The following is a 15,211-nucleotide window of genomic DNA, read 5'->3' as shown; positions in this document are numbered from 1 at the left end:
GGGGGGGGGGAGGGTAGGATAGACTGGCGCAATCGGTTCTGTTTTTGTTTCTTCATAGGTACCTTGTTGTTGCAATGGTCATAAGGTAGGATCCGGTTTCCTTCAGGGTCTGAGGTAATACCCCTGAGGGGGGTTCTCGCTACGGGGCCCTCGCCTTATTGACATCGGACAGTAATAGACAACTTATGTATTCCTGGACGATTGATTCGTACGGCATGCAGCAGGCTTGTCAATCAAATATTGTAAAAAGGGAAGAAGACAATAAAGACTGGATCTGCTGGACCGTCCAACCTGAAGCTATCACAGGGTTAGGGTCTTGGCTCGGAGAACCCCACATTATTTCTTGCTCGGCCTTGAGGACTAGCGATCCGGGCGGAGGAGGAATCGCATTCCCAGACCGCGACCCTGATCGCGACGACGAATTGCGCCGACTCCGATCTTTGTGGCGATTGACGAGCCTCCCGGTTGCAAACGAAGCGAGAGAGCCCTGCCGATCGAACACGGAAACAAAAGGAAAGCTTTGAATCACTATCCCAAGATGAGGCTCACGGCAGACCTCATCAACAACTCCCTTTCCTACCTCAACCCGCTCAAGGAGCGGGAGCTGGATCTACGAGGTGCGTTGAAAAGAACAGATACTTGCACATTGATCTTTGTTCCAATCAAGGCTTTCCGAGCTGTGACCATCAAAGAAAACCCAATCATGGACGGATAATCTCAACGTTGTGTTTATCTTCGGTTCGCGCCGCAATACAGGTCATAGAATACCCGCGATCGAGAACCTGGGTGTCGCCGGCGTAAGTTGTCTTCCTTTCCCTCCCCTCCATTTTCTCCGTCTTTCTCTCTTCCCTCTCTGCTCGACTGCTTTCCCCCCGGAGACCGAATGCGGAACAGAGACACGTCTGACCAACCTCTTCTACTCCTTTTTAGCCGCACGACGCGATAGACCTGACCGACAACGACATACAAGTGCTGGGCAACTTCCCGCTGTCGCCGCGCCTGCGCACGCTGCTGCTCGCGCGCAACCGCATCACGACCATCCAGCCGACCCTGCCGAACGCCATCCCCAGCCTGCGCAACCTCGTGCTGACGAGCAACAACCTCAACGAGCTGGCGGACCTGGACGTCCTGGGCAAGTTCCCGCGGCTGACGCACCTCGTGCTGATGGACAATCCGGTGACAAAGAAGGAGGTACGTGGCGCTCCGTTCTTTTTCTTTTTCTTCTTCTTCTCTCTTTTCATTTCCTTCTTCTTTTGGAAGCCGGGTTCGTGGCTTGAGGACAAATAGGCGAGACGGAGTCGGCTGACCAGTGTCTATCTATCTGACACAGCATTATCGGTACTGGGTCCTCTGGCGGTGCCCCACGGTCCGGTTCCTCGACTACCAGAAAGTCAAGGATGCCGAGCGGAACAAGGCAAAGGAGCTGTTTGGGACGGCTGAGGCGCCGACCGAGTTGGCTTCACAGGTGAGAGAGAAAGATTGGCTGTTTTTCTTTCCGGAACAAAAATGAGGGTATGAGAGGGGGGCGGAATGCTGACAATGCCATACAGATCATGGGCATCAAGACCAAGACGTTCGACGTGGGCGCGACGAACGGCCCGGCCCCTGGGCAAGGGTCGAAGCTGTCGCGGCTGAAGCTTACCGACAAGGAACGCAAGAAGCTGCAGGAGATGATCAAGAAGGCCGACAGCCTGGAGGAGATCATCAGGCTGGAGAAGGCGCTCAATGAAGGGCGGCTGCCGCCGGGAGTCATGGTGGAGGACTCGATGGAAGAGTGAACGAGTGACATGGCCATGATGAAAAAGAAAAAAAATTTGGGGGGGGGGGAGAGGCTTGGGGATTGCGTGACAAAGGTAACGAAGCACATTTGTCGGGTTTACGCGTCTACATTATGTTTTTGGAGTTGGCTGTATGGATTGAAAACTTGGGAGAAGGAAAGGAAGGAAGAAAGAAAGAAAGAGGCAGGGGCGTAGTCGACGAATAGCCCTCAATTTAATCCTGAAGCCGGACAACGCAAAGGCGTTACGCTGGCATTCTAACCCGTCATGTCCACATCCCCATCGTGATGCTGCTGTGCCTGCCTCATCTCCGTCTCTAGCTGATCGCTAGGGTCCGCGGCGTCAGAGGACTGAACCCTCCCCCGCGATGCGCCGTTGGCTGTTGCCGAGGGCGCGGAGCCGTTAATGGTGGACTTTGACCTCTTGCCGTTGGGCAAGCCGTCTGTCGGCCGGTCCGTCTCGGCCGACGCTGTCGCGGCGGGCGTTTCGCCGTTGATTCGTGCACGCGCCGCTGCGGCCTTGCTCTTGACTTCCTTATATGAGGCCGTCTTGGGAATCACGTCCTCGAGAAACTCGAGGTTGTCTTTGTGGGCGACTGCATTGGCTGTATGTTTTTTTTCCCTCCTCGTCAGGATGGATACTGAGCGAGAGGCGGGGAGGTAAGGCGAGAAGGGGGGGGGGGGGGGGGGGGCCCTTACCCATGTCCTTGTACTGGATATTCCGTCGAGGCTTACGCTCCAGCTTGGCCATGTTCTGGGCCTCGCCAGTGAGGTACTGGACGAACATCTCCTATTCGATCCCCAGGATCAGCCATCGCGTCGCCGGTGCGACCACCAAAAAATAATGGGCTGGCTTACCGTCGCCAGGGTAATGACAAAGGCTGCATTGTTTGAGCAGACGGTGATGTCAGGGTCGACTGCAATGATCTTCTTCACTCTCGTAACTGGGGACATGCGTGTGTCAGTCAACAAAAGGTTCGCCAGGCTGGCACTCGGTCGATACCCACGCGGCAACTGGGTCTGGCCCGTCACTTCTTTCCGAGGAGGGATCGCCGTTGTGTTGTATGGCATCGTGCTTGATGGATTTAGGGAACCTCCGTCAAAGAAGTCGATTCGGAGAAGTCTCGAAATTCAACTCAGACGGTGATCAAGAGTCCCCTGCTGAGTGTGACGACGTTATCTTCAGGCCGTTTGAAGCTGGTTTAGGAAATGGAAGGGGTCCAAGAACTATTTCATTTAAAGTGGACGCGGTGAGACGCGGTTGGAATGGGACCCACATGGCTTAGTTACTCTACTTTATGTCCGGGCGGGTTTGCCTGCCCCCACGTTGACTTGCCCGGGTTCGCTACGCTAGTTAGTGTTACAGTACATACATACAGGTACTGTACATACATCCTCCGGAGCAAGGCGAGCGACAAAGCCAAGCTGTTTTCATAGGCCGGCTGCCAGAGCTGAGCAACAAGCCGTCTTTCTTTCAGCCTCGCGGCAAGCAGCGAGGTCGGTGCGATCGACGGTGACTCGGATACCGCTCGAGAACCAACGGCGACAGCGCCAAGGCCGGCCGAATCAAAAATACACTACCAATGCGACACCCGTGAACAAAACACCCGACAGGCGGCCAGAGGAGGGGCGCCATGGATGTCCCATCGCGCTCCACATCGCTTTCCGTCGTTGTCCCGCACGAGCGGCCGCGGACCTCGGTGAGCTCTCTACGGCCATCCGTGAGCTCTCGACTTTCGTCCGCCGTGTCCATCGCCGAGCGCGGCGAGATTGCCGATGGAGAAGGCGTTGCAGCACAACACGAGATAGAGGAGGAGATCGCAAAGATCAAACGCTACGAGGTGCGAGACTGTCTTTCTCCCTTTCTCCCTTTCTCCCTTATTATCGGCGGGCGGGAAAGGTTCAAGAGGGTTCAAGAGGGTTCACCTCGACTGACAGCTCTCGCCGTTGCTAGGACTTCACCACCATCGGTATGCCCGGCCTCTGACTCCCCCTCTTTCTCTCCTTCCCCCCTCCCCAGCTCGGACGGACGGACCGGCTAATGCGATACGACCAAAGACTGGGTTCAGGATGCCGCGCGGGAGCAGCTGCGCAGGGAGGCGCGGAGGAAACGGCAGGCCGGTCTCTACGGGCCCGGGCGCTCCGGCTGGAGGCAGAAGATATGGGAAGCCTACGACGCGGCCCAGGGATGGATTGTCGTCACCATAATAGGTGCCGCGATCGGGCTGAACGCTGCCTTCCTCAACATCATCACCGAATGGCTGGCTGACATCAAGCTTGGCTACTGCACCACCAAATTCTACCTCAACGAGGACTTCTGCTGCTGGGGCGAGGAGAACGGTACGGCGTCCCCTGCCCCCGGTCGAGTTTCGCTGGGAGATTGGGAGATGTGAGTGATGTGAGTGATGTGAACGAGGAACGCTAACGTTCATCCACGCTCAAGGCTGCGCCGACTGGCATCGGTGGGCCGGCTTCGAGCCCATCAACTATCTAATGTACATCGTCTTTGCGGTCGGTTTCCCCCGGTGTTTCCCATCATGATCCCGGCACGACACACCTAACTTTCTCTCATAGACCCTATTTGCCCTCACCGCTGCCAGTCTCGTCAAGTCGTATGCGCCGTATGCCGCCGGCTCGGGCATCTCCGAGATCAAGTGCATCATCGCCGGCTTCGTCATGAAGGGCTTTCTTGGCTTTTGGACCTTGGTTATCAAGTCTCTGGCCTTGCCCCTGGCCATCGGGTCTGGTCTCTCCGTCGGGAAGGAAGGCCCCAGCGTCCACTACGCTGTCTGCACCGGAAACGTCATTTCTCGCCTCTTTGCCAAGTACCGCCGGAACGCGTCCAAGACCCGCGAGGTGCTGAGTGCTTGCGCTGCCGCGGGCGTGGCCGTCGCCTTCGGCAGTCCCATCGGCGGAGTCCTCTTCTCGCTCGAAGATATGTCGAGCTACTTCCCCCTCAAGACGATGTGGCGTAGCTACTTCTGCGCCCTGGTTGCCACCGCTGTCCTAGCCGCCATGAATCCCTTCCGGACCGGCCAGCTCGTCATGTTTCAGGTCAAGTATGACCGGTCGTGGCACTTCTTCGAAGTGCTCTTCTACATCCTCATCGGTGTCTTTGGCGGTCTCTACGGTGCATTTGTGATCAAATGGAATCTGAGAGTCCAGGCCTTCCGCAAGAAGTACCTGGCCAATTACGCCGTGCTCGAGGCGACCCTGCTGGCCGTTGCCACCGCCATTGTCTGCTACCCCAACGCCTTCCTCAGGATTGAAATGACAGAGAGCATGAAGGTCCTCTTCCGGGAATGCGAGGGTGCCCAAGACTACCACGGGCTGTGCGACCCCGAACGTCGCCTCGGGAACGTCGTCTCCCTCATCTTGGCTACCATCATCAGGATATTTTTCGTCATCATCTCTTACGGCTGCAAAGTCCCGGCCGGCATCTTTGTTCCCTCGATGGCCATCGGCGCCTCCTTTGGGCGGACCGTTGGAATCATTGTGCAAGCGCTGCACGAGGCGAGCCCAAAGAGCGTCTTCTTTTCTTCCTGCGAGCCCGATGTCCCTTGTATCACACCTGGGACGTACGCCTTTCTCGGCGCTGCCGCGGCCCTCAGCGGGATTATGCACATCACGGTCTCCGTCGTCGTCATCATGTTTGAACTGACAGGAGCGCTCACCTACATCCTCCCTACCATGATCGTTGTTGGCGTCACCAAGGCCGTCAGCGAGCTGTTTGGCAAGGGCGGCATCGCCGACCGCATGATCTGGTTCAGCGGCTTCCCTTACCTCGACAACAAAGAGGAGCACAACTTTGGCGTGCCCGTCTCGCAGGCCATGATCTCCGACGTGGTGTCGATACCCTCTACCGGTATGACCCTCAAGGCCGTGGAGCGCCTCCTCACCAGAGACAACTACCAAGGCTTCCCCATCATCGAAGACGAAACCTCTAAGATCCTCCTCGGCTACATCGGCCGCACCGAGCTTCGCTACGCTGTCGACCGCGCAAAACGCGAGCGCAACCTCAGCCCGCTCGCGAAATGCACCTTTGCCGTGCCCTCTCATTCCTCGACGACGACGACGACGACGACGACGACGACGACGATAACCAACCCCGTCCTCACCCCAGTCACGCCGACCGCCCCACAACATCCAGCTTCTCCCCTAGACTACGCCACCTCCGCCTCTACCACACTCGACTTCACCCCTTACGTCGACACCACCCCGCTGACCGCCCACCCGCGCCTCCCCCTCGAGACCGTGATGGAGCTCTTCCGCAAGATCGGCCCGCGCGTCATCCTCATCGAGCACCGCGGCCGGCTGGCGGGGCTCATCACGGTCAAGGACTGCCTCAAGTACCAGTTCAAAGCCGAGGCGGCCGAGGAACAACAGCACCACTACCACCACCAGCAACACTCGCGAGACGGCGATTCGGGCGGACCGGCGTCGCAGCAGCAGCGGCGGCGGCGGCGGCGGGCGGAGGATGAGTTACCCCAGGAGGAACGCGTGTGGGAGCTGATCAAGGCTGCGGCCGGCTGGGTGTCGGATGCGGTCGGGAGGGTGAGCGGAGGGAGGGTGAGGTTGAGGGATTCCTGGGAAGGAGAGCGGGATGACGCCGCGAGCCAGGGGGCGAGAAGCAACAACGGGTTTGGGCGAGAGCAGGGGCGAGCGCAAGGGCAGAGGCATGGGCAGGGACAGGGGCAGGGACAGGGGCAGGGGCAAGGCCAAAGACAAGGAGCCATATTGGATGGGACGGAGGAGGTGACGGGGGATGATGAGGATGGGGGATTGGAACTGGAGGACAGGCGATGATGTGCATTCCCGAGAGAAGAGCGGCTTGGCGATCGCAACGATGATAAGGATAGATGGGAGAAAATTCATTCGCAAGGCGAGCGCTGGGTACTACACTACACTACGAGCAGGGGCTTGCTGGATTGAACGAGCATGCTTTTTTTTTTTTTTTTTTTTTTTTTTTTTTTTTTTTTTTTTTTTTTTGGACGATGCAGACCAGGCGTAAACATGTGCCCAAGATCATGTCGGTGCCTCGTCAGCCCGCGAGGTACATACATACACGCCACTTCGAATGCTTCTCTCTCTTCGTCTCCAATGTTGGATTCTCTGCTCGGAGGATCCTCGTTGTCGTACAGAATGCCTGCACATCATTCCTTCTCGGTTACTGCTTCATTTCTCAGTTCGAGATTGGAACGCCTATGATACGCACGATTCGTAAATGGCATTGAACTCATCAAGTCCCGGACGGCTGGGCAGCAGATTGCGAGCATCGCGGGAGCGCGGCGAAGCCTATGAAACTGCTACACCTGATCGAAAACGCCGGGTGCATGTACCTAATTTTTTTGACTTGCAAGGCAGCTAGGTGAATTCCATAACAACCACCACGAGTGTCGCTCTTCCGGAACTGGGTAACCGATCCATGTCCTCAATTGATGCATCAGTGACTAGGAGTGCCGATTCTGGCGATGCTCAACCTCTGCAGCCAAGGTGCCGAGAAAATCGTCGCTGCATCGTGCAACACGCCAGCTGCTGATGCTGCAAGATTTGCAGTTTCCGTTATTCACGCCAATCCGCGTATCGACTCCCCGTTGTCTGACTTCCAGGGCTTTCCGCTAGGTCACATGGTTGCGGTGCAGGTGACGGGACCCACCAAGATCGGTGCGGGCAGCGCCGTAGCTCCGGATGACCTCGCGTGCGTGCGAACACCATCGGAAAGGCTTAGTCGAGAATTCTCTTCCGACACCGCCAGTCTCCAGCCCTCAAGCTCCTCCACGCATCCCCATCTCTCCAGCATTCCATCTCAATAACCACCTCTATCCTCCACAGAACAGCCACTTGGGAGGCATCACGACATCGATAGCAGCAGTCCGTAACCAACGCTTCGGCATTCATCGGCGGCCATCGACCCACAGAACCTGAGCTTGGACCCACCGAACCCGGAAATCATTGGCGTCCCAACAACCAGAGTCTTTCCCTTGCACCATTGTTCCATCAATAGGCTGAGGTACCATGAACATGGCGGTTGGTCTCATCAAGAACTCCGTGTCGACGAGCGAACCTGTGGCGTTCGCCTGCCGCGGCACTGTCGACACCAACCGGTTTGACGACCTCGTACTCGCTTTGAAGGAGGCCTTGGGACCCAGCTCGGGCCTCACTTCGGACGATGTCGACGTCGGCCACCTCACCCGATTGATGCGGGAGTATGACTCGGATCCGAGAGAATGGTCCAAGTTCGCCATGGGCGATGAGAGCCGTGGATACACGAGGAACTTGGTCGACGAAGGAAACGGCAAGAGCAACCTGGTAGGTCTGGAGCAGAACGGCGGCCTGGCCCGGGTCGACCCTTTTGTTTACTTTTGCCCCTGACTGACCAAAACAGCTCGTCCTCGTCTGGACTCCTGGCAAGGGGAGCCCAATCCACGACCACGGAAATGCGCATTGTCTGATGAAGATCTTGCGCGGAAATCTGACGGAAACCAGATATGAATTCCCCAAGGGGGATGAAGAGAAGCCGATGCGCGTCATCTCAGAACGGGTCCACAAGGAGAATGAGGTGGCATACATGGCAGACGAGCTGGGCGTGCACCGGGTTACGAACCAGGGCAGCGACTTCGCCGTCTCCCTGCACTTGTACACGCCGCCAAACGTTGCCAGAGGGGGGTGCCATATCTTCGATCCCGAGACAGGCAGGAAGAGCCATATCAAGAACTGCGGGTACTACTCCACATATGGGAAGAAGTCGGGATGAGAGAGGCGAGACGGGGTGTGGTCTCGGAGGTTTGGCAAGAGAAAAACGGGAAGCAGGCGACTTCGCCAGCGGAGTCTGGGTTGTTTTTGGGAAGCGGGATCTTGGTATGAAGGGTATGAGAGGTATCATGAAAGAACTGCAGTGTGTAATGCGAGACAGCAAACAGAATGAGATGGCTACTTTCCTTTTGCACAGCGTCCGTCCATCGACCACAGCAAGATGCAGTCGTCGCTGCGAATTGTCACGCTATGGTGTCTGGCGGGACTCTGCTTCTCCTCCAAAAACGGTAATAGGGGCCACTTGCGTGGACTCGACGTTGGACGACCCGGCCGGCATCCGGATTTCGAGAGAAACCGCCCGCGCAACACGGCAAAAGAGAACTCGAGAAAATGCGATGGTCAAGGACGACAGTCGGTGATTCAAGGTTCTCAAAGGAGAATGAGAGGAGGAGAGATTAATGTCGTCAACGCCGTGAGGAATTGCTTTTCAACCTAATGCCACTTTAGGACTAGCGTGGATTGCACCATTTGATCCGCATTCTATTGGCCGTCAGAAGGAGCGGGTTATGGAGAACAAAGCTTGGATCACGTTACTCTTCACGTGATAATTCACGTGCTCTACAGCCCAGAGGAGTCGGTATTGCTGGTCCACGCTACACCTAGGATCCGAATCTGAGAAGCCATCCATCCCTGCTACACAATCGGAAGTGGCTGATTATACGGACGTATAACTTGGGTTGCGAGGTTTCGGCATCCTTCGGGCACTCCAATTGTGTATTACCAAGCGAGCTTCCACTACGACAACTGCCGGCGTACGGATTGCATTACCCTCCTGTGGGGAATAATCCGTACATTTTTGTGACTTGAATGGAAAAGTGTCAGCAAGATTAAGCACCTCGTTGTTCGCGCGTTGGCTTTCCGAAACTTTACGGAGTACTGGCCCTCCTTGGTTTGGATCCCCTGCTGAGTGTCGAGCCGAGCTCTCGCAAGCATCGGTTACGGGTGACGGATTACCCGTATACAATAGGTTTACAAAGTACGGATTACAATAGGTTGGGGTCCGGGCCCCCAGGTCCTTCGGCCCCTCATGAAACTACCTACGCATGCAATAACTACCAACTGTGCACCTTACGAATACGGAGCGAACCAGACTCTATAGTATAATCCGTACTCTTTGTGGATGCACTCCGTACTGCGTGCCTTCGACGTACATACACCAAGAGACTTGATAGTAGACTCATGAAGTGCACTGATAAATCTACATCGTGCAATGTTTCCACTATTGTACAGTACCACAGTCGAGTCTCTGTTGGGTCTGTGCGATCGCGTCCCTCCCCTGGTCTTTCGCTCCGGCCCCTGCTTAGTTAGTTATTCCGCCTAAAAATCCCTGCATGCTCCATCTCTCGCTGCAACACTCCGCACAGATTGCCCTTGTGATGAGCCAAGGCTACACTAGACTTCCAACAAATCGCCTTCTCCGATCGTCCCCGATGCACCGCCAGGGTCCGAGCAACGCACTAACTACAGATTACTGTGTACACAGACCGGCTGATGCTCGCTCAGCCATTTCCTTGCACGGTATGGACATATAACAGATTTCCATGGACCCAGCGCTTCCGACTCGTCGAGGCGGAGCTCCCTCAGGTTTCTGTTCGGAGACGGGTCAGCATTTTCGAAAAAGGGGCACATCCATGCTCGACCCGCCGCATGACTGCTAAACTCCGCCACCAACGTACACACACTACGGAGTAATCCGTAGTTATTTTTCGGGCTGGGAGTTGACGCAACCGACGCGTGCTTGTTGGCGGGTTACATGCATCCTTATCTCGTGTTCTGCTGCTTCTAGAAGCTCTAAAAACACTGATACATGCCCTTGGGCGTTCCCCAGATTTTTCTTGGACTTTGGATGTTTGGTCGATCGTGATCTTAAGCAACGCCCTTCCCCCGCGCTCCAGAGGGACGGAAAACAAAAATCAAAATAAAATAAAATAAAAAAATAGGTCGACCTGTTTTTGATCGTTTTCCCCGCGGGATCTCTGGCTTTCATCAGAGCACCAGCGTCCCAGGATGAGGGCGACGGGAGCCTGCCGAGCAGCTCCTGTCCGCGCGCGTACATGATGGCAGACGACGGTCGCCCTTCTCTGGACAGCGTGAGCGACGACCTCGACCCGCTCCCGCCCGTGTTCCGCCGGGGACTGACGGCGCTCGCCGTCATGTCGTGCCTCTCTTTCGTGTCTTCCCTAGTCGTCCTGGTCTATCTCACCGTCAAGCTCGTGCGATGGCATCTCCGGACCTCGAGGCGATCGCGCCATGCCGCCGCCGGCCCGGCCGCTCCGCCCGACCTGTCCCTGGGGCTTGCCGAGGGCCTCTACATGGGCGAGAGCGCCAAACACCAGCAAGAAGCGCTCGCCCGCCCCCGGAAACGGGGACGCCCGAACCAGTTCTTGGTCCTCATATACAACCTCCTCCTTGCCGATATCCACCAAGCTGCGTCCTTCCTGCTCAACGCCGTATGGCTGGGCCGCGGCGGCATCCACGTCCGGACGGCGACGTGCTGGGCCCAGGCCTTCCTTATCCAGGTTGGCGACCTGGCATCGAGCTTCTTCATCACCGCCATCGCCGTCCACACGTACCTGGCCATTGTCTGGAACTACACACCCCCGCAGCCGGCCGTCTACGCCGTCGTTGTCTTCTTGTGGGTCTTTAACTATCTCCTCATCATAATTGGCATTGCCGTCACCAAGAACGGCAACGAAGAAGGCGGTCTCTTCGTCCGGGCGACCGCGTGGGTACGTCTTTTTTACTTCTCTCTCTCTCTCACTCTCACACACACACACACACACACGTCTCCCAAGGGGTCTCCGAGCCGCTCACGCCTTCTTCTCTGCAGTGCTGGATCAATATCCGCTACGAAAAGCTACGCCTACTCCTCCACTATCTCTGGATCTTCCTCGCTCTCGCCATCACCGGCATCCTCTACACCCTCATCTTCCTATCTCTGCACAACAAGCGGTGCCGTGCCCAGCGGAGCGATAGACTGCACTCGGCAGCAGGTGCGGGAAAGGGGGCGGGTCCGACCGAATCAAGGACTAACATCCACAATCCCGACGACATCACCGCCGCCGCCGCCGCCGCCGCCGAGCAAATCCTCCCTGGCGTCGACCCGGGCGCCTTCGGAGGAGGGGGTGGCAGCGAACACGGCCGAGAAGAAGCGGCCGACGGGGCCGACGGGGCCGGGGGGGGCGGAGGCGGGGCCGGGCACCCCAAGGTCTTCCTGCTGTACCCGCTCATCTACATCGTGTGCACGGCGCCGCTGGCGCTGGGCCGCATCGCCAGCATGGCGGGGGTCGACGTGCCGCCGGCCTACTTCTACACCGCCGGCGCCCTCATCACCAGCAACGGCTGGCTCGACGTGCTCCTCTGGGGCGTCACCCGCCACCGGCTGCTCTTCGGCGCCGACGTCGACGCCCAGGACTCCGGCCTCGACACCTTCGCCTTCATGCGCACCCCGCACGGCCGCCGCTGGGGGAACATGGTCTGGGTCGAGGGCGGCGGGGGCCACCGTCGACCGGCCGGTGGCGCCGCTGGCGGCGCCCGTCACGGGGAGGAGGCCGAAGGCGAGGCGGGGAAGCTGGGTGGTCTGGTGAAGAGACGGATGGGCTGGCGGCCGCTGTTCGGATTTGGCGGCGGCGGCGGTGGCGGCGGCGTTGGCGGTGGTAGTCATGGCGGTAACAATGGTTGTGGTGGTGGGGCAGGGCAAGGGGGGGAAGGACGGAGGAGGAGGGGGGCGGGCCATGACGGGGCCGAGCTGGCGGGGAGGGAAGACGGGTTGGCGATCCAGATGGACATGGTCACCACGGTCGTGGTTGAACAAGCAGAGGGCAAACAGTGGGAACGTTGGGAGCCGGGCAGGAGCACAGGGCATATCCCGAGCGCGTCGGCGGGGAGTATCAACAGAGCGTACGAGGACCTGGAGCTGGATGATACCCTTTTGAAAAACCTCGAGTAGATAGATACATGAATATGTATATGAATATAATTATAAGTCAACAACCGATGGCTGAGTGACGTATTCCCACCCACTCCTCCCCCCCCCCCCTTTTTACCCTCGCCTCCCCTCTGTGGACATCTGCGAGCTTCTGAGGAGACATGGAGAGCACCCCCATGGTCAATCTCTGCAGGGATATGTTTTCCATCCTCGAAAGCCACGAATGTTTCTCTTATTCTCGATCAAACGATCGGCCTCCATTGTTGAGGATCTCGTAACCCACTTAAGTGACCTGCTTGCAAAGGTATGCACCTCTTCAGCTATGATTATTTCAAGGATGCTGGACCTCCCCGTGGCCGCCGGCCTCGGTGCTATGGTGTTCTGCCATGTCCTGGTACCCTGGTATATGAAACCAACCCCCCTTTGTTCGAAACCTAGTTATCGACTCGGGACTTGGAAGATTTCGCAGTGATCGGTGGAGAAGGTGACGTTTTCTCTGCTGTCGCACGGGCCGTACCGCGAGCCGAAGAATCCCTGGTGGCTAACGGCGAGCCGGCATGGTGCGGGTCTTGATGGAGACGCGAGTAATAGTACACCTCCTCCAGGATAAATAATCCTAGTGCGATACACGCCCCACAACTAACGCAAATCAGAAAAGTGGCCAAGAAGTCCAGGTACACCCAACCCAATACAAATTTCTTTAATATAAAAGTATCAATACCTAGTCTTGCCCCCCTGGTTTTCAATTACCTTTGCAAGCCGTCGGGGCATTGAGTGTGCCAGGCACTGAAGAAACTCAGGGGGCACTGCCTCCCACGCCTCCAGAACAGCCAGTCGAAGCCCTGTAAGGCTCAGCGATTGAGTATCGTAGCGATGTTCAAGCCAATCCTTCATCCAGTGCCATACATTCTCAATAGGGCTCAAAACTGCGCTTCGAGCCAGCCACTATACTCAGCTCCTAACCTAGGGATTTTATCTGTAAGTACCTTTGTATAGAAAATTATTAGGAGAGTGACATGGTGTGATGATTGTGTAAGTGGCTTGCAAAAAGGTGAAGAAAAGTGGGGCATGTATCGCACTAGGATTATTTATCCTGGAGGAGGTGTAATACATCGCCGCCGGGGTCATGCAATGTGGGACCGATCTGAACCCACGTAAGTCCATAGTAGTTCGCCAACCGGTGCGAGGGCAGGCCCCCGGGTTGTGAGAAAACACCTGCTGATCCCACCAACTCATGCTTTGCTTTGACACGTCCCGACCTACAAGGTCACGGGCTAAGTTGTTGTGCTGGATGCAGGTATGTACATACATACCTACGTATGTACTCGTGCAATAGCAGCAGGTCAATCTGCCTTGTAATTGTTCTATATGAATCCTTTCAAGTCCTCGAAACAAGTTTACCCCTAGTTTTACTTGGGCATTTTGATTGTTTTCTCCAACCATCTCAAACGAGACCGTTCATCCTAGGTGCGACCTCTCTTCGCTGGATCTCGTTCATCGGAACGAGACTTTCCTGTGAATTCTGGGTTGCAATGTGCATCATGTAATTAACACAGCGACTGGCGTGAGACAGGAACGTATGAAGGCTGTCTCTGTTACATCTCGTTAGCAGAACAGGCAGCTCACCGGTTTGTTGACGCTTGGAAGACGCTCGTTTAGTCAACGATCACTGGTTTGTCCCCAGCCTTAGCCTCGCGGCCTATGGGTGCTAAAGACTGCACTAATTAATTAGAAGCCACCATCGTCCGTTATGCCACTCAATCTCCTTGAAATGCAACATAGACGGCCACTTGCTTGCTTGCTTGCTTGCTTGCTTGCTTGCTTGCCATGTCATAGAGAAGAGGCTAGCATTGCCCGCGCATACACTGCCTCAGAGCTCATTGTGATATGGCCAGGGTGGTTTGGTCAGCAAGTCATGGAGCATGCAGCCATGGCAGATTAAGACTCCCCGGTTGAGGATTTGAGGCCCAGCAAAAGTGTAAGTAGAAGAGGTTAGCCCAGCAGGGCGACGACTGTTATACCAGGCTCACTTAGCATCAACCTCTCCACCACAAAAATCTTCTTCGATCTGTCGAGCAGGCTAGTCAGTGATTCATTGCACACGGCCTATATCGAGCTGAGCAACGACAGCAACGAAAGCAAGCACAATAATGTTGACGTGTTCTCCTCTCCCCAGGGCCGTCAAGCTTGCGGTACCAGGGCAAGTCGAACTGCGTTCGCAGGATTTAGAGGATGGATCTTATGACACTGGTACACACCAAATAATTATAGCCGGTCCCAGCTAGACAAGAATCTCCTACCCGGAATGATTCCCGGGCAGACTCGGTTCTGAGATCCCAATTAATTTGTCCGTTTGCTACGCGTGGGCGCGACAATCAAATTGATCCCCAGATGCTGCGATCGCCAATTTGAAGGATGGCGCGTGCTCGTCAAGGTTGGGTAGCAATGACATGTTGAGAAAACAAATCAAGAAGAGAGAAGAAGAAAAAATAGCAGAAGCGGTGTAGAATGTGCCGCTGGGCTGCTTTGCAAGGCGCGGGATTGAAACGCGATGATAAAAAGGCGGTGGCTTCCTTCGGGTGCGCTGGAAGCTTTTCAGCCCGGTTCTAGCGTAGTTGCGGTCGTAACTTGCAAGTTGGAAGCATTGTCCGCTGACAAGCGTGCATGATTGTGCCGTATGACTGCTTGACTAC

The 15,211-nt window shown here is 56.3% G+C and overlaps 4 protein-coding genes across 4 annotated transcripts; 3 read left to right on the top strand and 1 right to left on the bottom strand.

Moving 5' to 3' along the window:
• Positions 1 to 538: 538 nt before the first annotated feature.
• Positions 539 to 2,025, top strand: P884DRAFT_317237 (leucine-rich repeat-domain-containing protein; the record flags this gene model as incomplete). The annotated part of the gene is given in 6 exon segments (XM_069445307.1): positions 539 to 617; positions 678 to 679; positions 693 to 797; positions 931 to 1,191; positions 1,331 to 1,465; positions 1,551 to 2,025. 6 exon segments carry the CDS (start codon positions 539 to 541, stop codon positions 1,776 to 1,778), a joined length of 810 nt encoding a protein of 269 aa, XP_069293994.1. The 3' UTR covers positions 1,779 to 2,025.
• Positions 1,989 to 3,000, bottom strand: P884DRAFT_264429 (histone-fold-containing protein). Its single transcript, XM_069441846.1, has 4 exons — positions 2,785 to 3,000; positions 2,636 to 2,721; positions 2,477 to 2,567; positions 1,989 to 2,382 (listed from the first exon to the last, which is right to left on the bottom strand). The coding sequence occupies exons 1-4, from the start codon at positions 2,846 to 2,848 to the stop codon at positions 2,036 to 2,038; spliced, it is 588 nt and encodes a 195-aa protein (XP_069293993.1). The 5' UTR covers positions 2,849 to 3,000; the 3' UTR covers positions 1,989 to 2,035.
• Positions 3,001 to 3,236: 236 nt separating this feature from the next.
• On the top strand, positions 3,237 to 8,948 carry P884DRAFT_287729 (voltage-gated chloride channel-like protein). The gene is made up of 7 exons (XM_069443895.1): positions 3,237 to 3,618; positions 3,732 to 3,747; positions 3,836 to 4,117; positions 4,221 to 4,288; positions 4,352 to 6,417; positions 7,837 to 8,086; positions 8,163 to 8,948. The coding sequence occupies exons 1-7, from the start codon at positions 3,412 to 3,414 to the stop codon at positions 8,529 to 8,531; spliced, it is 3,258 nt and encodes a 1,085-aa protein (XP_069293992.1). The 5' UTR covers positions 3,237 to 3,411; the 3' UTR covers positions 8,532 to 8,948.
• Positions 8,949 to 10,237: 1,289 nt separating this feature from the next.
• Positions 10,238 to 12,539, top strand: P884DRAFT_250992 (uncharacterized protein; the record flags this gene model as incomplete). The annotated part of the gene is made up of 3 exons (XM_069440673.1): positions 10,238 to 11,319; positions 11,421 to 12,249; positions 12,301 to 12,539. Exons 1-3 carry the CDS (start codon positions 10,645 to 10,647, stop codon positions 12,537 to 12,539), a joined length of 1,743 nt encoding a protein of 580 aa, XP_069293991.1. The 5' UTR covers positions 10,238 to 10,644.
• Between the last annotated feature and the right edge of the window lie 2,672 nt (positions 12,540 to 15,211).

This window comes from Thermothelomyces heterothallicus (assembly GCF_042370625.1).
Source record: "Thermothelomyces heterothallicus CBS 202.75 unplaced genomic scaffold P884_scaffold_33, whole genome shotgun sequence".
Taxonomy (NCBI): Eukaryota; Fungi; Ascomycota; class Sordariomycetes; order Sordariales; family Chaetomiaceae; genus Thermothelomyces; species Thermothelomyces heterothallicus.
The sequence above is the reverse complement of the archived record's forward strand: the minus strand, read 5'-3'. Positions and strand labels throughout refer to the sequence as shown.